This window comes from Epinephelus moara, chromosome 20 (assembly GCF_006386435.1).
Source record: "Epinephelus moara isolate mb chromosome 20, YSFRI_EMoa_1.0, whole genome shotgun sequence".
Taxonomy (NCBI): Eukaryota; Metazoa; Chordata; class Actinopteri; order Perciformes; family Serranidae; genus Epinephelus; species Epinephelus moara.
In genome coordinates, this window is record NC_065525.1 from 16,960,521 (window position 1) to 16,983,270 (window position 22,750).

The 22,750-nt window shown below is 43.6% G+C and overlaps 2 protein-coding genes across 3 annotated transcripts in view; one reads left to right on the forward strand and one right to left on the reverse strand.

The window, feature by feature from the left end:
- The window catches only part of agbl2 (AGBL carboxypeptidase 2), a 16,600-nt gene extending 7,650 nt beyond the window's left edge, over positions 1-8,950 (forward strand). For both annotated transcript variants that reach the window (XM_050074133.1, XM_050074134.1), the window contains 13 exons: positions 4,609-4,735; positions 4,824-4,924; positions 5,089-5,201; positions 5,332-5,401; positions 5,521-5,670; positions 5,754-5,834; positions 5,937-6,035; positions 6,182-6,272; positions 7,122-7,274; positions 7,385-7,415; positions 7,517-7,743; positions 7,876-8,017; positions 8,185-8,950. In XM_050074133.1, coding sequence (XP_049930090.1) covers positions 4,609-4,735; positions 4,824-4,924; positions 5,089-5,201; positions 5,332-5,401; positions 5,521-5,670; positions 5,754-5,834; positions 5,937-6,035; positions 6,182-6,272; positions 7,122-7,274; positions 7,385-7,415; positions 7,517-7,743; positions 7,876-8,017; positions 8,185-8,398 — 1,599 coding nt within the window. In that variant the 3' untranslated portion in view covers positions 8,399-8,950. The remainder of the gene's footprint in view (positions 1-4,608; positions 4,736-4,823; positions 4,925-5,088; positions 5,202-5,331; positions 5,402-5,520; positions 5,671-5,753; positions 5,835-5,936; positions 6,036-6,181; positions 6,273-7,121; positions 7,275-7,384; positions 7,416-7,516; positions 7,744-7,875; positions 8,018-8,184) is intronic.
- A 148-nt stretch (positions 8,951-9,098) lies between these two features.
- Positions 9,099-10,786, reverse strand: tmem17 (transmembrane protein 17). Its single transcript, XM_050074135.1, has 5 exons — positions 10,573-10,786; positions 10,286-10,389; positions 9,874-9,987; positions 9,618-9,761; positions 9,099-9,451 (listed from the first exon to the last, which is right to left on the reverse strand). Exons 1-5 carry the CDS (start codon positions 10,685-10,687, stop codon positions 9,374-9,376), a joined length of 555 nt encoding a protein of 184 aa, XP_049930092.1. The 5' UTR covers positions 10,688-10,786; the 3' UTR covers positions 9,099-9,373.
- Positions 10,787-22,750: the final 11,964 nt, after the last annotated feature.

Consider the following 22,750-nt stretch of genomic DNA (forward strand, 5'->3'; position numbering starts at 1 on the left):
ACCTTAATTGTGGAGAAAGAGAGACCCTTATCCAGCAGTTCCTGGAGGAATGTCAAAACATCCACAATAGAGCACTGAAATGGGAGTACATTTCGGTCTTGACACCACTGCTCGAACGCCCGCCATTTGTAAGCATACAAACCCCTAGCTGACGACGCCCTCGCACTCTGGATCGTTGCCACCACACTTGGGGACAGACCCTTAGCTATTAGATTGAACCTTTCAACAGGTAGGCATGCAACCGCCACAGCTCTGGGCGCGGGTGAACCTGGGGGAAACGCATACAGAAGCGTGTCGGGCCATGTGTGCGCTAACGCGTCCATCCCTAGGGGAGCGTTGTGGTCGGTCATGGAAAAAAACAGGGGGCAGTGGGTATTTGCTCTGGAGGCAAAAAGGTTCACTTCCGCCCTGCCAAAACGGTCCCATATTTGAGTCACCACCAATGGGTGCAACCTCCACTCCCTCACAAGAGGACCTCCCCTGGAGAGGAGGTCCGGCCCCAGGTTCAGGTGGCCCGGGACATGGGTGGCTCTGAGAGACAGAAAATGAGCACTGCACCATAGCAACAGAGAGCGAGCCAGTTTCAACAGGGGGAGTGAGCGGGTCCCTCCCTGCCTGTTTATGTAGGAAACCACCGTTGTATTGTCTGTCCTGATCAGAACACGATGGCCTGTCAGAACCGGACGAAAATGCCTTAGAGCTAAGAAAGTTGCTAACAGCTCCAGGTGGTTGATGTGGAGCCTGCACTGTACCGACGTCCACACCCCTCTCACTGCTGCACCTTTGGACAGAGCCCCCCACCCCCTCAGGGAGGCATCTGTGGACACCACCTTGTGAAAAGACACCCTCCCTATAGGGGAGCCCTGGTGTAGTAAACCGGGTTCCCTCCACGGGAGGAGCGCCGACATGCAAGAAGGAGATATCGTCAGCCTCCTCTGGAGGTGATGTGGCGCACAGCCGATGAGATTGAGTCCAGCGTTGCAACGCTCGCATCTTCAACAGCCCGAGTGGCACTACAGCGATCATAGATGCCATCATGCCTAACAGCTGTAAGATCGTCCGAAAACGTAGTTTGCGTCCCAACTGAAACTAAGCGAGGCAGCGGTGAAACGCAGCCACCCTGTGCTCTGACAGACGCGCTCGGTTTGAAATCGAACATATTTCCAGCCCGAGAAAAGAAAACTGCTGACTCGGGGTCAGTGAACTTTTCCGTAAATTCACTGAGAAGCCCAGCGCTTGGACGTGCGACAGAGTCAGCGACGGGTGCGCCGCTGCCCTCTCTCTGGAGCTCGCGATCAAAGCCCAATCGTCTAGATAGGCTAATATGCGAACGCCTTTCTCCCGGAGCGGAGCTAACGCCGCCTCGACACGTTTCGTGAAGGTGCGGGGGGCGAGTGGCAAGCCGAATGGCAGCACCAGGTATTTGTAGGCCGTGCCCTCGAATGCAAACCTTAGAAACTGCCTGTGGTCCGGGTTTATCGCTACATGAAAGTAAGCGTCTGTAAGATCGATAGTTGTAAACCAATCTCCCGGTCCGATCGCGCTCAGTAGCTGTCTGAGTGTTAGCATTTTGAACCTGTAAGTTCGTAAATACTTGTTTAACACTCGCAGGTCTAAAATAGGACGAAGTCCCCCCCCTTTCTTCGGAACAACGAAATAGCGGCTGTACCAACCTTTGTTCGTCTCCGAAGCGGGAACAACTCGTATCGCTCTCTTGTTCAACAAGTTGTTTATTTCTTCCCTCAGTACTGCAGCTGCCTCGTCCCCTACAACTGTGTTTGTTATAGAGTGGAAACGGGGTGGCCGGGCCCTGAACTGTAACCGGTAACCCATGGCAACAGTCCTCTCTACCCACGGTGAGACTGCGCATGCGCGCCATTGAGGGAGATGGACAGCTAGCCGACTGACCTGCAGCACTGTAGGGAATGGGCTGTCGCCCCCTGGCGTGCCAGAGGGGAACGGCACCACCAGTTTGACCTGGTTTATTTGTTTGGTATTGTTTTGGGTACAAAACGGAACCTTTATTGAGTTCAATAAATGCACATTTACAACATTCACACAGTGAACAGAAGGCACCAACACTGGGGCACTTGTGTGTGTGGGGGGGTTGTGCTTGGGAGACTGTGTCAGGGGAGTGCAATGCTTCTCGCCCAGAACTAAACATGAACGCGGCCTCTTTGGCGGCAACAGATGAGGGGCAGCAGTGTCTCCCTGCTGCTGGAGCCCCTCTCGGCCCACTCCCGGAGCTAGGATGAATGTGGCTTCTTCCTCCTAGGCGCTGAACCCTTCTGGAGGCCTGGTGGCGGACCCTTGCTCCAAGCCAACTGGCGTGGGCCCGGCGCTTGCTGCTTCACCGGCTGGGAGCCCAAACTCGTAGGCAGCGCTGCCCTCTTGGGGGGAGGCGGCGGTGTCGGCTTGGCAGGCCGCTTTGGTTTAGCATCACGTCTGGGGATGATGCTGTGCTGTCTGCTTCTTTCTCAGCTCAAATTTTGTCTGAATAGCGTCGAGCGACTGTCCAAACAGGCCTTCAGCAGACACTGGCTCATCCAAATAAACAGCCCTGTCCCTCTCCGGAACGTTGGAAAGAGTCAGCCACAGGTGCCTCTGTAGAAGCCATCCTTCTACCCAGGGAGAGCGCTGCACAGCGGAACACGCGGAGGATGTAATCCGTAGCGACTCTAACCTCGTTGAGAAGAGGGGCCAGTGGACTGTCGGAAGGCATGAGTGACCCAAGCTCCGCCAGACATATGGCTTGATATGTCTGGAGCATAGTGACCGAGCTCAGCGCACGGGCCGTGCCTGCCTGTGCCCGGTAAATCTTCTCCAGCTGCGACGCGGAGAACCTGCAGTGCTTGGATGGGAGCATAGTGGGGCCGTCGACACCGTGGTTTTGGGCCGGGGCCAGATAGGCTGCCAGGGACGGCTCCATAGGCGGAGGGTTGACCAGACCCGCTTTTTCGGCTCCATCCAGGTCCAAATACTGTCCATAGCCGGGCACCGTGACGCGGGTAGACAGCGGCTTGTTCCACGTCGAGGTTAGCTCCGCGACAAAATCAGGGAACAAGGGCAGACTATTTTTAACAGTCGTCGGCTCCGGCGGAAGGAAAAATCCCGCAAACCGCGACGGTTTCTGAGCCGGTGGGGGAGAGGGCCACTCCACCTCCAGCTTCTCGGCTGCACGGCGGTACAGCGAGAGGAAGGATGTGTCGTCCTGGTCAACCGACGCAGCAGCGGCGGCGTACTGGCCCGACGATAAAGCCTCCTGTTCATCCTCCGACAAGCCGTGCACGTCCAAACCGATGTCCAGCACGTCATCGTCATCATGGCAAGCGGCTAGCTGAAGCGGCGGCTGGCTAGCGCCCTCGGAGGGGTCCGTTTCACACTCGGCTAACCCGTCAACATACTCCATTTGGTCCGCCCAGTCACCAGCAGGGACTTCGGCCAAAAGCTCCTCGCCGTCGGACTCAGACGAAGCTGGGTCCCTCGACTCGGAGAGGAGGGGGTCCTGCCGTGAAACGGTCGTCTTCCCCAGCACTTTCTCCACAAACGTGACCCGCCTCTCCAGGGTTGAGCTCCGGAGCTGGCGACAAGACGCACAAGACCCGGGCTCAATCAACGCCCTCCTAGCATGGAGGACTCCCAGACAGACGGGACACGCTTCGTGCTGGTCCTTGTCGTGCAAAGAGAAGCCGCACCCCTGAGGACAGGGGCGAACAGAAGACTTCTTCTTCGCCTGTTTAGGCTTGGCGCTCATACCGAGACACGAAACCCTTCGATGAATAGTACTCGAAAATACACACGAAATTAGCGCTCCGCGGGTAGCCTATGGCTAACACCAACAGGGGCTGTTAAGCTAATCTCGCGTCGGCAGTAGCCTATAGAACAGAGCTAACTAGCAGCAGCTAGCTAACCCACTCGGTAGAGGTGTTCTTAGCGAGGTGAAGAGCGTAAGAACTGAAGAATGACTGTGGCGACGCAGGTATATATGTGCGGGCGGGGCCTCACATGCGTCACCACAGATCATCTGCCTTAAAGGCGTGAATAGAGGTTTCTTCAGTCAGGCCACGCGGGGGCGTGATATCCCATACTATATGTGTTGTATCGAGTGAATCGACTGAAAGGGAACAAATAGTTAGTTAACTTAATTGACCGCTACTCTTCCTACCCTCTGTGTATCTGCCGTCTGCATGCTGGCCTGGTGGATTGATAGTAAGAGCTGGAACGGATCACTGGAATGGACTGCTTGAATCGCGGAGCGCTGGGCTGGCCGGAAAACCTGGCACGGACTCAGGGAAAAACTGGATCGGAGTTCATGGATCGGCATTTTTCCATGCAGTCCGATCCAATGCCGATGCCCGTTTTTTGCTAATATCAGCGGCCGATACCGATCCGAATATCGGATTGGGACATCCCTAAACCTATATAATGTGGGTAACATCGGGATTCTAAAAACATCATGACACTGTGCTTATTCAACACTTTTGTTACTCATAACACCACACTGTGGAACACTTCATCATGATTCAGAGGCAGTGTGTCTCTTTCTTTATATTCATTTGTGCCTACCCAACATCTCAACCACAACATCTGAATCGCTCTCTTCACTAGTTCTCCTTCAAGAGTTGTAAGTTTCGGGTGCAGAAGAGCAAAGAGGGAACAGGACGAATCGCCATGTGGAGACTTGGCATCAAAAACAGCTACACTATGGAGGCCACCTTTGGAGGATCGACTCTGGGTGAGATCGGACTTCCCAAATGTGTGTCTGTGAGTGTTTATGTGTGCATGTCTCTGATATGAGGATCTATCGTGTGTTTGAATGTTAGGCAACAGGAGAGGAACTCATTTTACCACTCGAGACCTGAAGTCCCTCGGCTTTTGCTTCTGTGACACCCTGCTGGACTACTGTGACCCAGATCCAACAAAGGTGAGAGATAAAGCAGCATGTCTACGATTTCAACTCAAGGGTGTCTTGCAGGTCCTTAAAAAGTTTTAAAATGTCTTAAATCCAATTTTGTAAAACTAGGGCTTAAAAGTCATTAAATAGTTAAATAAATGTGGCCAACTAACTTATTCTTTGCTTTTTTTCAGACCACTTACTGTCTGATGGAGCTGGGAGCGATGTTGAGGAAGGAGGTCAGAGACAGGCTGGGAAAAGATTTGGGCACTGACTGTAACTTCTCTGTGTCTGACCTGGAAACCAGGTGAAACTGTCATCTATTATCATTATTATTATTATTATCTTAAATACATATGCAAACCAGACAATATGGGCTGTCTGTAAAATGCCCGTCATTCAGCGTAAAAATGAATATTTCTTGTTGGCTTTCACAGTACCGGTGGGTCAGATAGTTCAGACTCTGATGGACTCCCAGTTCATTTACTGAACCAGCCACAAACAGAGGTACGCTGACATAAATCTGCTCTTCCATGGAATAGAGTTTTTTATATGACTGTTTCATTTTCTTCTTAGAGTTAATATCGCATTAAAATTCCATTTTGAATCATGTCTTCTCGTTTCAGTTGACCTCGTGCTCCTGGTCTCCACAGCAAACTCCAGTGAGGAAGAAAAAGAAACGCCTGAGGAGTTATAAAGAGAGGAACAGGCTGCGACCAGAGAGAGTGAAGAATAGTACGCAGCCAAAGGTGGTGCAAAGCAGCATAAAAACTATTGTAAGAGACTTAATGACCTATTAATTAAAGCACACCCTTGTTACTGACTTTAAAATAGACTGATCAGCTAACGGTCTGTGCAGGAGTCCAACCTGCCCCACGGGGATGCAGTTAAAGAGAGCATCCAAGAGAGGCCTGTTGGAAGACACAGGAAAAAATGGCAGGTATGAAATAGAGTGTGATTACGTTTAGAAGACAGACGCAGCCAGACATGGAAGTGGGAAGATTTCCTCAGCTGTTCTTTCAACATTTCTTTCTTTGTGAAGGTAAATGGCCTGATAAGAAAAGCTGTGGTCCCTCCACCCACCACTCACACTGGGGAGGTCAGTCAGGTGACTCTGTGGCAGGGCTGCGAGCCTGTCAAGGTGAACATTACCCAAATGAATTCTCTCACAATATCACCTTGTTCTCACCCAATCTAAGCCAGTCATAACATACACTGACGCACATACCCATTTAAAGTCACGGTCTGTATTCTTTACTCGGATGTTTGGTTATTTCTTTGTTTTAGGACGATGAAAACGTGAAAGCTGCATGCCCACATCACAAAGTAAAAGCATGTCCACATCTCAGCATATACACAGCTGTGTCACCTCACAAAGGTAACGTTTATTTTGGAAGCACCGCCCTTCTAACATCCTAAGTGTTCGAATCACCACTGCCACTGATCTGCATCGTAGTACTGTATTATATAGGTTATGGTTAATCATGTTGCCTTTGACTGCCAAATATGAAGGAAGGAGATGTTGATAGAGAATCATTAAGTTCACTGTAAGTATTTCAGAGGTGGGAGAAGTACTCAGATCTTGTACTTGAGCAAAAGTAGTGATGCCACAGTGTAGAAATACTTTCGCACTAGTGCAAGTCCTGCACTCAAAATTTGACTTCAGTAAAAGAACAAAAGTGCTAGGATCCAAATGTACTTAAAGTACACAAAGTAGAAGTATTAAAGCCTTATCACTATCCAGAATTAGAGTTCAAATGCACGTGTGTGTCCAGGCACACTACTCAGCCATGCATCAGACTGTCTGTACTGACGTGTTTTAAAGTGTAATGTTTTAGCGAAAATTAATGTGTTTGGAAAGTATTGAGCATACAATTGGATAAATGAGACTTGAATTGTACTGTACAAGTTGTGTGAGAGTTTGTGATTTGTGGTATAGTTTTGCTGTTGTTAAATGCGGTCTCCCTTTACTTCAGTTCGTCAGGAATGTAAACCTGAATTCTCCGTTCACCATGGAGGCATGTCAGAAAAATTTAGTTTCAAAGATGCCATGAGTAACAAATAGTCATTACCCAGGTGAAGTATTCCTTCCTATATCCCACCGCTGAGTACTTCATACAAGACATAAAAAGTCTCCCGCAGGGTCAGGCATAAGTATTCTGAGCGATCAGTGCATGAGGAAAGGTCTTGTGTAGCAGTGAACAGTATTCTTGGCTCTCTGTCACAGAGGACCTGGGGGTGGATACAGGACAGTGGAGATGCTCCTCTCAGCTGCTGCACCTGAGTGCTCTCCTTCCAACTTCTCCGAATTTCATGCATTACAACCAGCCACAGCATCGCTGCCCCCGACAATCCTCTATCTCCTATAATGTCTACAGAGGTATGACTGCATGTACTGTAGTTCAAGATGGAAATGAATTATCTCTAAATTATAATTAGAGATGGGATATAATTATCTCTTTAGTAGTAAAACTTGTCTTCCTCTCTCAGGGCTGCCACCTTCCCTCACAGCACCTCACAGGTGAGCCTCACAGAGACACTGTATCCTCATCAGTAGACTGTAGATAATAAGGTGTCGAGGTACATTCATATTCGCTAAGTGTCATGTCTCTGCTTTGTCAGGTCTCCCTCATCCATGTACGTCAAGATGCTCCCAGACATTGTTCCAACAAAGCGCTTGCTATCAAGTTTCACCTCTGACAAGTTCAGTGCCCAGCATATCTTCAGAGACAGAAACGCTTTACGGGTCTCTAATCGTTACTTTGTGCCTGAGGATTTCTCCACCTCACACGCAGACATAACCAAGACCAAACGGCAGAGTGAGGAACAGGAAGAAGACTCCTCAGAAGGTTTCATACGCACACATTATTCTGATATATAGAACTAAAATTATTTTTTTTCTGGCAGTAAATTTACATGAGAAAAACAGAAAAAACGTTTGTCATTGTTAGCTAACCATCATCATTTCATCATTTATTCAGTTGGTTCGTCACTGATGAGATGTATAACAGTTGGAGAGCAGAACCAGACAGCTCTCAGCCCTGACGTGCCCTGGAAAGAAACCGAAACACGCCACAATTTATTTGTGCCTGTTGTGAGCAGCACAGACCTGAGAGGAAAAAGGTGAGAGGACTTTTAATCCTCTAGAGCACTTTCTCTTTGTCGTTCATTATGTCTCTCTGTTAATGCTCACATTACTAATGCAGTTCAAAGATTGTGAAATGATTGTGCAACATTTTTATGTCTTTTAAAAGTTTTCTGTGCTCCCTATCCCTTTTTGATGTCCTCAGACTATCCAGAGAGACTTTGGAGGACAAAGGACATCTGGGTGTTTTATCCCCTGGGTCAAAGCCTTCAGGCCTCATGAGGATGGAGCTTCCACGTTCTCAGAGTGACACCCTTGGTGGGCCTCAGGTTAAGGACATCGGGCACTATCGCTCTGGAAGAGAAAGCCAAATAAGTACGGCAATGATCGCAAGGTCATCACAGTCAGCCCCTCTGTAGGGCATGATATTTATCATCTGGGAGCTACAGATTATTCTCTCTGTTGTCTAGCTGATGATGTTTACCTCCTCTGATGGATCAGGAGAACTGCGTTTTTGCTAGAACTTCAACAATTGTTTTAAACAACAGATATGCTGGGACAAAATTGTCTCTTACCTCATTCTGATGCAGGTCAAACTTGTGTCATGTGGATAGAAGCACAAGCAGATCTCCTGGCCCACCCAGACTGACATCTTGCCCACCCAATCAATCTCATGAAAACTCATTCATGCAGGAGGTAAAGTTCTTAATTCTGAGAGGGTGGGCAAGCTATTAATCTGTCAGTCAGCAGACTGACAGCGATAAGCAGCAGGTGGCGATAATTCTCCATTCAGGTGCCGTTACTCCACTACAGAGTAAGAGGGCGCAACAAGACAAATTTCAAACAGACCTCAAACAGTGACTAATAGCATCGAGAACATGATGGAAGTATATTTTTGTTTCATAACGTTATTTGAGGAGTGTTTATCTCCTCATCACTCTGATCTAGTATTTTCATCTGCAGTTATTTTTTGCAGCAGAAATGCAAGTCTTTATGTCAAACTGTCATCACACAGTATAAAAAGAAAACATCATAATGACGAAAGAGAAAACAAAACAAAAAGCTTTGAGATAGCTGAAACAGATAATACATCTATTATCTATAAATGATACACAGGCTGTGTGTTATATGGATTTTATTTTTTGTAATGCTACAAAAACAGAAATACAATCCTGTAGACTATAAAGTGAATAAAATATAAAAAAATAAATATCTTCTTGTTTCCTCTTTAATACTCAATTGTGGGTTCAAAATATCCCATGTGCTGCATGTAATTAAAAAAATAACATGTTTTTTTTTTTTTTTTTGTCGTCAGCCTCTGAGTCTGAGGGTTTACAAAGTAAGGATGCTTCCTGGTGTGTCGAGCTGTGGCAGGGACGTCAGAGCTCCAGAGTTCAGTCAAACTGCTGGAGATGAAACTGGCTCTGTGTGTGTCTGACCATGTCTCGCAGTGCCACAAAACCAGAGAGGGCCTGGATCATTCAGGAATAAAACATTAAAATGAAATCAGTGATAATCACCAAATGGTAACATTTAGAAAACATACACAACTATATATATGTATGTATATGTATATGCAGAATGGAATTGGTTGAAGTACACTACAACAGTCAGTTTTTAAAAGGAATGTTATTCTACCTGTGTGAGTATGAATAAGGCGAGAATGATGTGAACGCCTCTCTCCAGCGGCTGTATGAGTATGGCTTCATTGAAGAGCTGAAACAGGATGAGTGGAAATTGCAGCAGGATGCTCAGCAGCCAAAATCCAGCCAGCTCTGGGACCTTCCATGAACACAAACATCACATGAATTAAAGTCTCTGCCTTTTGTGCAAATGTTGTGTTGACCCATTTTATTTTAGCTGTATCTTTATATTTGTATGAGTGATGCTCCACCTTTTCTTGCAGGTTCCCAGCATAGCCCAGATAGAGTCTTATTGCCTCGATCAGGGTCATCAGGATGAGAATAGTGACGAGGATGAACTTGTAGTAGTCTGGCAAGGCAGGATACTGGTGGAAATAACAAGTACAACAGTGCCGTTAAACAAACTGAGTTTTAAATGAATGTGATTCATTCAGATTTGCTTTTATGAAATTAAAAAGTACAGATCAGGACAGCACTCAAAGTTGACTTGTTAACATTGCCACATCCGTGTGACAATAATAACAGGTCAAACTGAAGTGCTCTCCTGATCTTTACTTTATTTATTTCTTACATAAAGAATGCATCACCCAGTCTTCACATTAACCCAGCTGCCTCATCCCATCTCTGTTAACTCGCCTCCCATCTCTCATCTCTCTGTCTTACCTTGAGGTGCAGCATTACAGTTTCACTGATCCACCACAGGGGGAAGAACCACATGTTAAAGTAGAGAGACATCTGGAGGTGGAGACTCGACAGGACCCGCTTGTCTGAAAACAAAGCAGAGGACATACTTATTGGATAAACAGCACGCTTTCAAGTCAAATTCAAGAGCTACTGTAAAACTATGCCAGAGACAAACAGCCAAATCAATCCAACAGCTCCTGTCACAAGTTAGCAGGCTAATGCTAATCAATAGTATTTCGTCCATTACGTTAGCTTCATGATTTTACCGTGAGGTAAAAACGTGTCATTCTCCCTAGTGAAAGGCTGAGTCCGACTCTGGTCGAATAAAACAGTCCGAGAAAAGTCTTCTAGTCGTCTTCTGATCGTCTCCGGCAGGTCCATCGAGGAAAAAGCTCTCTGCTACACACAAACATCACCAGAGGTAAAACACACAGGGCGTCTCTTCCTCACAGCACAGAGACGTACGCTGCCGTCGTCTCCTTGGATACCAGAGAAATCTCGCGTTTCGCCCAAATCTCGCATGCAAAGTGTCCTGATGTTTCCTTTATTGAGTCCTTCGTTTCCTAAATTAGCTCCTCGTTTGGTTTCTTAAAATGTTAAAAAACAAACTTTTTTACTCACACCTCACTGCTACATGGTAAACTTTAAAGTGGAAAGACAATGTTAACAAAAAGTAAATAAGATAGATAAACAGTAACATATATAAAACTAAAATAGAAGTAAAAATATAAACTATACAAGAGCAATTAATTACAAGATTACATAACAAAATTACAAGGCAAAGTGACAGTGGTGTGATAATGGCAGTAAGTCTAGTAAATGTCCTCGGCATATATATAATATGGATACAAAATGATCCTTGTTTGTGTTAATATGGAAATCCAGTAGAAATATAATAGAGCATAATGCAATGAAACAGTATAACATGTTATCATAATATAGGCTAGTACAGTACAGTATCATATAGTGTCTGATATACAGTACAAGGTGAAATGTAGCTGTGCAGTATAACTATATAATAAGTAATAATAATAATAATGATCCACAACTGGACTGGACTGTGTAATGAGTCCACCTTCTCTATGTCCTCGCCCTGGATGATAACGTGGGGCCTTCACTATTACATCATTGGTGGGTTTCCTTATCCACTGTCAGGTTCCAAAGACAGGGTGTCGTATATATATATATATATATTTGAGGGTACCTATGGGCTGCCATCAATTCAGTTCAATTCAATTCACTTTTATTTATAAAGCCATATATATATATATATATATATATATATATCCTAGTTAAAAAAGATAATTAAATTAATGAATTTTAAAAAATGAAATATATACATTAAATCCAATATCAAATCATTCATATTATTGATTGTATTCAAATAAGAAAATTGTTCAGGACTGTTAAGGACAATCCTTCAGACTGTGAGAGGAGAGGACAGTAATTTTGAGAGAGAGAGAGTTTTGTGCAGAAAACCCTCCTCAAAGAGGGAGATGTGCAAATTCATCTTTGCCCCAAATAGGGGTTTAGAATGTAGGGTCAAACAACTTACCCCATCTTACCCATGTTTTATTTGCTCTATTGGTGCATATGATGCGAACAAATTTGTTTCAGAAGGTGTTTACAGGTGTTTGTGTTTCCATTACTGTCTGCTAACCACAGCATGTTTAAAAGTTTTATTTAGATTTTATTTAGGCTAGTTATGTCTGTAAATTTGCATGTCAATAGGCTAGTATGACAAAAGCAACAATTTGGCCTCAAATAATCAAACGCAACATGGCCTACTTCCCCGAATAATCCAAGTTGCTGCTGCAAACCCATATAGATTAAAATTTTAAATTATCATCAGAGGAAATGACATGTTGAGATTTTTGTAAAAATGTCAGTTATTATTATTTTCTATTATAACATACAAAAAAGCAAATAAAATGTCCTCATGTTGATGCAATGAAGTTGTGTAAACTTTTTCTGGCTGAACAAGTGCGTGCGTGTGTGTGTGCGTGCGTGCGTCATTAAATGTCATGGAAACGGAGTGACGTCGCACCGAGGTACCGGTATATAAGAGCTGTCAATCAGTCCACTCTCCCCTTTTGCATCCGAGTGTGACACGGGTTGACATACGCTACTGCAAAAACCTGAAAGCTGGTTAGCTGAGTTGTTGGAGACGAATATCTGTTGGAAAACGAATTTAGTGTTTGTAGGTTTACTGTGGACCAGAGGATAACGACTGTTTGTGGAGAAGCAGCACCTGTCCCTGAGAGATGGCCTGCAGCAGCCCGAGGTCACCGGCCTGGGAGGACCGCCTGCTGATTGGAGCTGCCGGTGTCTCCGACCCCCCCAGCGGAGGTAAGAAAACTTCTACATTTACTTTTTTCTTCCTCTAAATTTATTATTTAATCTCGCTAAAGCACTTAAAAACGTTTTGAAGTGTTTTAAGTACAAAATGTATGTATTTTATTGAGTTTAATGCTTAAGAGTTAAGTGTGCCTTGAAAAACCACATTTGTTGAGAAAAGTTTTTATCTAAAATCTTTATTTCGTGTTTAAATTCTGTTAAATTTTCGCGGACTGGAGCAGAATGTGTTAACAATCGTGTAGTGGATTGAAAACACTGATATTTTTGGTTTGAGGGGAGCATTTTTGGAAAGTTGGCATCGAAATTTCACAAAGAAGATGGCGACCTTGCAAATCTTTGAAAAATGCCGAAAACATATTTTTCTTGAGCACCATGGAGACGGTGGAATTAATAGGAGCTGACGTCAGAACGTCAGTGCGTGCAGGATGTACAAGTGTAAACAAACATGGCCGCTTCCTCTAAACAGAGAGCTGAGTTTATTTAATTTGATCGACTGAGCAAATTTTTGAAAAATGCCGAAAACATATTTTTCTTGAGCACCATGGAAACCGTGGAATTATTAAGAGCTGACATCAGAACGTCAGAGCGTGCAGGACGGACAAGTGTAAACAAACATGGCCGCCTCCTCTAAACAGAGAGCTGAGTTTATTTAATTTGATTGTTGACGACTCAGTTTTGCTTGAAATATATCCAGAGCTGTTTGCTGAAGCATCGGGTTTGAGCGGGCGTACCTCAAAAAGCACCAACAGAGTAATGAGTTTGATTAAAAGAGTGATGTAGCCTGACTGATGCCAAGCCTGCAGCTTGAATTTGACATGTCGGTCATTTAATAACATTGCATTAATTTGTAAGTGTGCTGGTATTTTCTGTCATAAGATATAGGAAAGTGGTTGGTCATGAATCTGTATGTGACTCAAGCAGTCTCCATGAGGGTAATGTGCGTAATGATGCGTGCAGTCCTGCATTCAAACCAGGTAGCTGTATCATTACAATTGATTGCAAACCATAGGGAATAATGGAGACGGCAATATATTCTAGGATAGGCTACAAACAATTATAACAGTGCCACAAAAAATAACCTCCTCTGGTACTAAACTCCCTCAGACCACCTGTTCACTCCAAGGTTGTTCAAATGTGTATATACTTGTACAACAAATGATGATATGCATTTATCTTCTGTTCCTCTCAGGTGGCTCCTCTCAGAATCCAGACGCTGACCGTGTGGACGAGCTCCCACGCCTCATCAGACCCTGCGACCTCCACCTCTACCTCTTCTCTGATGAGGATGAGGCACCTGAGATGGAGGAGGGTGAGTATGTCCCCCAACTTTGGTCTGATGATGAGAGTGATGACGAGGATGTGTCTGGTTTTCTCTTCGAAGACGGTGAGGCCTACCCGCTCTCATCTGATGAAGAGGAGGAGGATGACGGCGCCCTGGACGACTGGCTTCTGGACCCTGTCCAGGGAGGTTGAGGACTACGCTGGACCTCGCATCCAGCAGCCCCCACAGCGGCGCTTTTGGCAGCCCAGGCAACAAGTGTTTCCTCCTGTTCCTGCTGCTGCCCCTGTTCCTCTTCCAGCTGGTGACCCTGTTCTACTGGTGCTCCCATCCTCCGTCCTGCTCCTGTTGGTATTCAGCTGCTGTTCCTCAGAGACTGATTGACAGGCACCTGCAGGTACCTGTTCAACATTAGCAGCCTGTGGAGCAGCATCAGGAGCTACTTGAAGATCAACTGAGAGGTCGTGGCAGCTTTTCCACGGTACCTCAGCATCTCAGAAGAGAGGATGGGAGCACAACGTAATGGGGGGAAGTAGCTCTGGAGAGTGAGCTCCCTCAACTCCTGGCCTCAGCTCCTCCACAAAGAGGAGCAGAGAAGAGAGCCAGGAGCAGGTAAGTGCTAACAAGCCAAGGAGGTTTTGTGAGTAGACCTCAGAGAGGCAGAAAGCTCCGAAGGCCCAATTACACCAATGTCTGGCCTCAGCTCCTCCACAAAGAGGAGCAGAGAAAAGAACTGTGAGCAACTTACTGCTGAGTCTTATCACCTTTTTAATAATTCAATGATTTTCTTATTCATACTTTAATTGTTCATCTTTATACGAACCACAGAGGTAATGCAACAATAAATTAACAATTTTCTCCTGCAGTTATTTTAATTTAATGATTTGATTCTCTTTTGTTTGATGTTATGCTTTAATTATTTTACTTACTAAGAAGATCACTGTATCTGATAGAGATATAGTAATACTTACACCAATACACCGTCAAGTGTTTTAACAGGTCTTATGCATGTCTTTTTATCTTTTTAATATCACTCATTATTTATTCCACTTAATATGATCGTTGAGTTGTTTTTTCTTCCCAAACTACAGATAGTTGAACCAAACAGAGGTAAGGCAATGATTGGTAACAAAAATCTTTTTCATCATTTATTATTTTAATGGTATTTATCTTACTCATGGTGTTGTTCTTTTTTTTTTAATTAAAGTACCGTAAAACTTGGTGTATAAGTCGCACTTTTTTCCCCCTTTTTTTCATCTAAAAAGTTGGGTGCGGGTTATAGACCGGTGTGACCTAAAGACCAAGGTAAATGCTGACATAGGTAATTTGACCCACAAGATGGCGCTGCGTAGTAATTTAAACTCATTCGTTTTTGGGATTTGAGTAAGCATGTATAGTTACAGCCCACACTGTAATAAGGTACTGTAATGCTGTCTTCTTAAAAAAGAAAAAATAAGTTTTAACGTTAATTTAAACTAATTTTTATGGCTCAGATGTTATTTAAATTCATTTTATTTCCTGAAGAGGTTGTTTGGAAAATTGCAATCTGAAAAGTAACCAAAGCTGCTTAAGAGGTTATTGTGTTTTGAATGTGTTTCAAATTAAAAATAAAGGGAAACAGTGTAGGAATAACTTGTGTAACATTTTTATTAACAAATAGTAATATAAAACCTTGTTTTCCCTGTTTGAGACCTTAAAAAATAGACTGCGACTTATATGCCAGTGCGACTTATATTCAGAGTTTTATGGTAGATGTCTTTATCTGACAGAGGTAAGGTAATAATTACCATTCACGTAAGCATCCTGCAAGTCTTATCAGTTCTTTGAAAGTTGATTTCTTGATCTTATTCACTTTGTTGTATTTTTATTTTATTTCATACATTTTTTTCTGCAGTACATCCAGCAGTTTCCCTTAGGAGAGATGAAATTTGTCCTTCTGACCAGATGAGTAGAATGACTGACCACAAGACGAGCTGGAGAGAGATGGTCACATGTTCCAGTCATCCAGGTATGTAAGGTTTTACAAAGACTACAAGAGTAGAAAATGTGACATCAGCTGAAGTTAAGACAACTTTACAACCCATAGATTTTTTTATGTAGGTCTGCACAGTAGTGATTAACGTTGGTTTATTTAGAGATGATCGTGTCTACGGGAAAAATGTGTTAGAACATTATTATGTCTGTCAACCTAGAGAAGGAAGTGCAGTGTCTGAAAGAGTTGAGTTGTTTTTAACTTGACTCTTGACTGTGTCTTTGGCTTTCCTGCGTCATCTTGAGTGGATGTGGACCAGCTGATCAGCCAGGACACCTGAGTACCACAGCAGTCCACACAGGAAACCCCTCTCAGCACCTGCCAGACCCCAAACATTACCTGAAGAGCAGGTGTGTCATTAATTATCAGAATATGACAGCCTCCTGGATTGGTCCAGACTGAGCCTTCACACATAGCCTACTGTTCATGACTTTTTACCACTTGTCTGCGGCAGTCTGCATGACGCCCGCTGCTACTGTTATTATCATTAGTCATATTTCTATTGTCATTATTGCTATCATTGCTACTATTAATATTAGTGTATTATAGCCACAACTATAGTTATTATTAGTCATTTCTCTATTATTATTATTACAGTTGTTATTGTTGCTGTCCCTCCCTGCAGGGACAGCACAGTCAAACAGTTTTTGACCGTGTTGTGGAAGCATGTTAAAAAGCACAAAGTACTGGTGTGTAAAACTGAATTGCTGAATGGAGTAATGATTACATTTAGACAATGCTGTCACCCTTCTGTGTTTCAGTTAGTATGTAAATATTGTTTTTAGAATAAATGGATCGCCAAATCCAAAGAGATGAAGCGCACTGGACATTGGTTTATTGTTAGCCCAGTACACGCATCTGGAACAAGTTCCCCCGTTCGCACCTCAGTGGCTTGTTTTGACGTTTTGTTTTGTTAAAAATTCACTACAGCTTACCTTAGCTACTTTATAATTTTGTTGCAATAACATTGCATGGTGTTTGCTTAATAAGAATAAAATACCTGTTCTGTCAGTTCAAATAAATGTTAGTGGCTAAATTAGTATCGGCCCTTTTGTGAAGCGCACTAGTTGTGCTACAAGCAAATGAGTACATTCATCAGGAAATTATACAGATTTAAAGCAGATATGTAATTTTTATATAAAGTGTAATTTTTCAAGTTATTAGTATTGCGACCAGGTGATACTCAATACACAAGACCCAGAATAAACTGGAGCCAGAGACTGCTCTGCCAAAGATGTAGATTTTATTAACAATGCATGAAATAAGACTCAAGTCTCAATTCAACTTGGTGGCAGCAGGTTAGTTTCAGTAGAAATCCGAAATGCAAGCCATAATCAAGGAGGGATTGGATAACAATCTGAAATCTGAAACTTTCCAATAAATACATTAGAAAACATGTACAATGTAAAGTTGTAGCCTGTTTATAAGGAACCATTCTGCTTTGGCAAAACTTGTTTCTTGGCTGATGTGCCTAAGCACAAAACATGAAGAATCTAACAAACCACACATTTTTAACAATTAGTTCACAAAGCTTTAATTAATTTATCCACAGTTTTACATTTGAAATCATGCTTTTAAATATATTTCTGAAAAGGAGCCTACCAAATCTAACACCAAACAGAGGCTGGCCTAAGCTGCTTTTTCAGGAAGAAAGGCCCGGGCTTGCTTCCCGCCCATTTTTAGAGACCTGCCCCTTGCTTGGGTCCTAGTGCCACACAGCCTGTTGGCATCCTTCCACATCAGTTTGTAAAAAATAAACGGACATACAGAAAACAATCCTAGTGAGACAGTGGCGTCTCCTGGCCTGGGCATCCGGGGCTTTAGCCCCGAACGTTTTTTCTTAAGCCCCGGATAATTCAACTTCAGAAGAAATAATGATAACTGTACATTAACGAGCCACTAAAGAAGTTGTAGTTTTCCATTTTCAGTGAATGCAACACAGGATGACGTCGAGACTGGTTAATCAGAGAGAGGGGTTGCGTGAAGCATCCGTGTTTTATTGGCTGATAGCCTCGCGTCACCAGGCTCTTCCGGTATCTAAACCGTTGGCGCGCTGGAGGGAGACGTTTTAGCAACAACACGAAAGATCATGGATATAAGACGTTTTTTCAAAAACAAGGAGGCTGACTCGGCTGAGGCTCACGTCTCCGGGGAGCCGTTACCAGAAACAGGTAAATGAATAATTTAAATTCTGTTTATTCCTTCAAAATTATGTGAAACGTGTAGTGTTAGGGGGGCGTGCCGGCGGAGCTGCGGGACAGTCCTCCCCGGTGATAGACGCTCTGAGGTGGGCTGAAAATCCCTGAAGGCTCGGTACGGCTGGCGACTTTTCCCACACATAAATTCAGTGATATTTTTCTCACATAAGTTACCAAAGATACCGCACACAACTACGTAACTGTTGTTATGTCCTTCTAACGTTGCTGTGTGGGTTGAAGTGTTGGCCTTTTTCTTTTTATTGTGAAAGCTGAGCTTTCACAATAAAACTCCCGAGGACTTCCGAAGGGCTGCCGAGCGCTGCCGAGCACCTCTATCTCATTTTGCCTGCATGTATACAGTTATTCATGTAGATATTTGTCAATGTTGTTATTGATTAGGCTACTCATATATTGTTGCAACATTTAAACTCTTTACTACCATCTCTTGTATTTCATAATTAAAACAATATAATTGAGCCCAGTGAGTGCCACTTTAGCAAGGAAGGAAAAAGACAAGTAAATGCTAATCCTGTTGCAAGGGCCAGTTCCCTTATATGATTGCTTTTTGATAACGTCTGCTATGATAAAATGAATCTGATGTTATATTCTGTTTACAGATGACAGTACAGAGAAGGAAGATAAAAGGAAGATAGGAGACCAAGAAGACAACAGTGAGGAAGTCCATAACACTGAGGTCAGTGATTTGGGGAACGCAGACACAGGACCAAGGCGCATAAAAAATCACTGCTTTCCTTCCAGCATGTTTGGCAAGCAAAAAAGAGCATTTCAATCAAGTTGGTTTGAAACATTTGAATGGCTGGAATACTCAGTAACTGCCGATGCAGCGTTCTGCTTCGTTTGTAGAATATATGGCAAACCAAAACAGACAAGGGATCAAAAGGATACACTCAACACAAAAGGTTACACTAACTGGAAGAGAGCATTAGACTCTTTTAGAGAGCATGACAAATCCAACCTGCATAAGGCCTCAATGATTCAGTGGAAGAGCTTTAAATCCACACAGGTCCATGGGGACATCACAGAGCAGCTACAAGCCGCACATATGAGTGACATTTTGGATCGCAGGGAGTATCTTAAACGCATAGCATCAGTGACAGCCTTTCTCGGGAAGCAAGGCATTGCTTTTAGAGGGCACAATGAATCACCAGAGAGTGACAATAAGGGGAATTTTATGGAATGCATGCAGCTTCTTGAGAAATTTGACCCTTTCCTTCAAAATTATAAACCAACTTCATGTGCGACTTACCTTTCACCCTCATCCCAGAATGAGATGATCCAAAGCACCTCTGAAGTTATAATTTCAAGGATTATCTCTGAAATTAAAGAGGCAGAAATGTTCTCGATAATGGTGGATGAAGCAAGGGATCATCAGTCAGAGCAGCTTGCATTGTGTGTACGATATGTTTCTCCACAAGGCTTGGTGAAAGAGAGATTCCTTGGATTTTCCCGGCTTGATTCATTTGATGCTAGGTCCATCACTGACACCATAGAGCAGCAGCTTGAGAAACATGGAATAGGACACCTAAGATGTGTTGCTCAATCCTATGATGGTGCTGCGGTTATGAGCGGAGCAGTGAGCGGTGTACAAACCCAATTCAGAGAAAAGCATCCAGAGGCATTATATGTTCACTGCTATGCCCATGAGCTTAATCTTGTTCTCTGTGCCACTTGTAAAGCCATCCCAGAGGCACGTGACCTCTTCAATCTCCTGGAGTGTCTCTACTCTTTCTTTTCCACATCTCTTCTTCACCATCAGAAATTGCAAGAATTTCAGAGGCAACTTGGGGTGGGGGCCCGGGAACTTGTTCAGTTGTCTACAACTCGCTGGGCATGTCAGGTTGAGAGTGTGAAGGCCACTCTACAAAACCTTCCTGCTTTGATCCAGGCTTTGGGGAGCATTTCAGCACCTGTAGCTAAGGGGCTGGAAAGCAAGCTTTGCCAATTCAGCACCATCTACATGCTTGTCATGTTTGAGACACTGCTCTCAGTAACTCAGGGCCTGCACAAATACTTGCAGAAAGAGACAATCGACTTGGTGCAGGCAATGGAATATAAAATGGCAGTTCAGAGCACACTCAAAAGCTACAGGAGCAATGAGAAAGCACATGAAATCTTTGACAAGACCAAGACCCTGTGCGACGATCTTGAGATTCATTCAACTGAGACAAAGAGGAAGAAGAGAAAAAACATGGACGACTTTGTAGTCGAGACATCTTGTGGCACACGGTCAGATTTGTCCAGTGGAGATGTTCTGAGAGGGAGAGTCTTCTTTCCAGTTATTGATCGAATGCTGGAGGAGCTCCAGAACAGGTTTTCTGGAGTTGGGGAAAAAATCTTGACTGGTGTACAGGCATGTCAACCTGCTTCAGAGCATTTCTTGGAGGAAGAGGCACTCAAACATCTGGCTGAACACTACAGCATCCCCATGAAACCTGAAGAAATTGTTGTTGCCAAAAATTTCCTTGAAAGAAAAAAAGACCTACCCACCATTCAGAGTGTGTTTTCCCTTTTGGACAAGGATATGTTCCCCTCCCTCAAGGCCATCTTTCAAGCTGCCTTGACAATCCCAGTCACCAGCTGCAGTTGTGAAAGATCTTTCAGTGCCCTCCGACGACTACACACATGGCTGAGAAATACAATGGGTCAAGAGCGGTTAAGTAATTTGGCTATAATGTCAATTGAGAGGGAGATGCTGGCTAATGTTGACCACGGGGAGGTCATAGATAGATTTGCAAAGCTAAAACCAAGGCGTTTCAGCCTAACACTTCCATCTTCAAAGCACTAAAAAGAGAAGACAGCGGATGATGGAGGAAGAGAAAAGATTGAAGCAAATGAGAGGGAGAGAGAAGAGATATGTTTGGGAAAATGTATTGTATTTTTAGTTTTTACACAATAAGTACATTCATAAGCATCTTGTTCAAGTGCAAACACTAATACAAAAAGAGGAAGAGGAGAGAAGAAGAAAACAGAAACACAAAAACAAAGAAAAAAAAACAAGGAAGAGAAAAGAATTATTGGATGGTGGTGGGAAAGCAGCCTGGAAGGAAGTGTAAGAGGGAAAGAAGCAAGTGAAAGAAGGAAACAAGCAAGTGAAAGAGGGAAAGAAGCAAGTAAATGAAGGAAACAAGCAAGTGATGGAGGAAAAGAAGGAAACAAGCAAGTGAAAGAGGGAAAGAAGCAAGTGTAAGAGGGAAAGAAGCAAGTGAAAGGAGACAAGCAAGTGATGGAGGGAAAGAAGCAAGTGAAAGAAGGAAACAAGCAAGTGAAAGAGGGAAAGAAGCAAGTAAATGAAGGAAACAAGCAAGTGATGGAGGAAAAGAAGGAAACAAGCAAGTGAAAGAGGGAAAGAAGCAAGTGTAAGAGGGAAAGAAGCAAGTGAAAGGAGACAAGCAAGTGATGGAGGGAAAGAGGCAAGTGAAAGGAGACAAGCAAGTGATGGAGGGAAAGAAGCAAGTGAAAAAAGGAAACAAGCAAGTGAAAGAGGGAAAGAAGCAAGTAAATGAAGGAAACAAGCAAGTGATGGAGGAAAAGAAGGAAACAAGCAAGTGAAAGAGGGAAAGAAGCAAGTGTAAGAGGGAAAGAAGCAAGTGAAAGGAGACAAGCAAGTGATGGAGGGAAAGAAGCAAGTGAAAGGAGACAAGCAAGTGATGGAGGGAAAGAAGCAAGTGAAAGGAGACAAGCAAGTGAAAGAGGGAAAGAAGCAAGTGTAAGAGGGAAAGAAGCAAGTGAAAGGAGACAAGCAAGTGATGGAGGGAAAGAAGCAAGTGAAAGGAGACAAGCAAGTGATGGAGGGAAAGAAGCAAGTGAAAGGAGACAAGCAAGTGAAAGAGGGAAAGAAGGAAACAAGCAAGTGAAAGAGGGAAACAAGCAAGTCAATGGAGAGCAGCAAGTGATGGAGGGAAAAAGAGAAGAGAGAATCAGATGGAGAGTTAAAACCTACAGCATGGTGAGTTAGCCTCATCAGAAAATGGTGTGTGCCTGAAATCAGTTTGTTTATCTGTTTTTTTTTTGTTTTGTTTTTTCAGAAGATGTGTGACAGAGAGAAACATGAGTCATGGAGGGAAACAGCAGCAGTCTGGAAAAGTGAAAGGTAAAGTAACACTCAATGACATTTATCTGAAAATTGTCCAAGTGAAAAAAGAAATGTTTTTAAAATATTTCATTTAATATGTTCTGTTGTCATTCAGTATACATTTCTTTGTTTTTCTGGCAGCAGATTCAAAGGATGGAAGGAATGAGCAGATGGAGAAAAAAGAGCAGCAGAGACAGAGGTGCAACACAACACAGTAGGGGTGGAAGGAAAAATAAAATACCAAAAATTAAACTGACTCATGTAATGTGCATTTTTTGGGGAAAATATGGCTCCTGATATAGTCTGTAGGCCTCATCACTCAACTTTTTCACATGGTCTGGTGTTAAAAAAAAAAAAGCAAACTAAAAATCGCAAATCATGTAACCTCTAACATTTTTTAAAAATTGAGGGGGAATATGACTTGGCTTCAGTCAAAATATTTACAAAATATTTATTTTTTTGGCTTTAATTCCTGTNCATTTTT

Excerpts from the sequence above, each read along its gene's own strand:
- tmem17 (XM_050074135.1), bottom strand. The coding sequence starts at position 10,687 with ATGGACCTGCCGGAGACGATCAGAAGACGACTAGAAGACTTTTCTCGG. Across the intron at positions 10,390-10,572 it reads TGACACGTTTTTACCTCACG|ACAAGCGGGTCCTGTCGAGT; the intron begins GTAAAATCATGA and ends CTTTGTTTTCAG. Across the intron at positions 9,452-9,617 it reads CCTTATTCATACTCACACAG|GCCCTCTCTGGTTTTGTGGC; the intron begins GTAGAATAACAT and ends TGAATGATCCAG.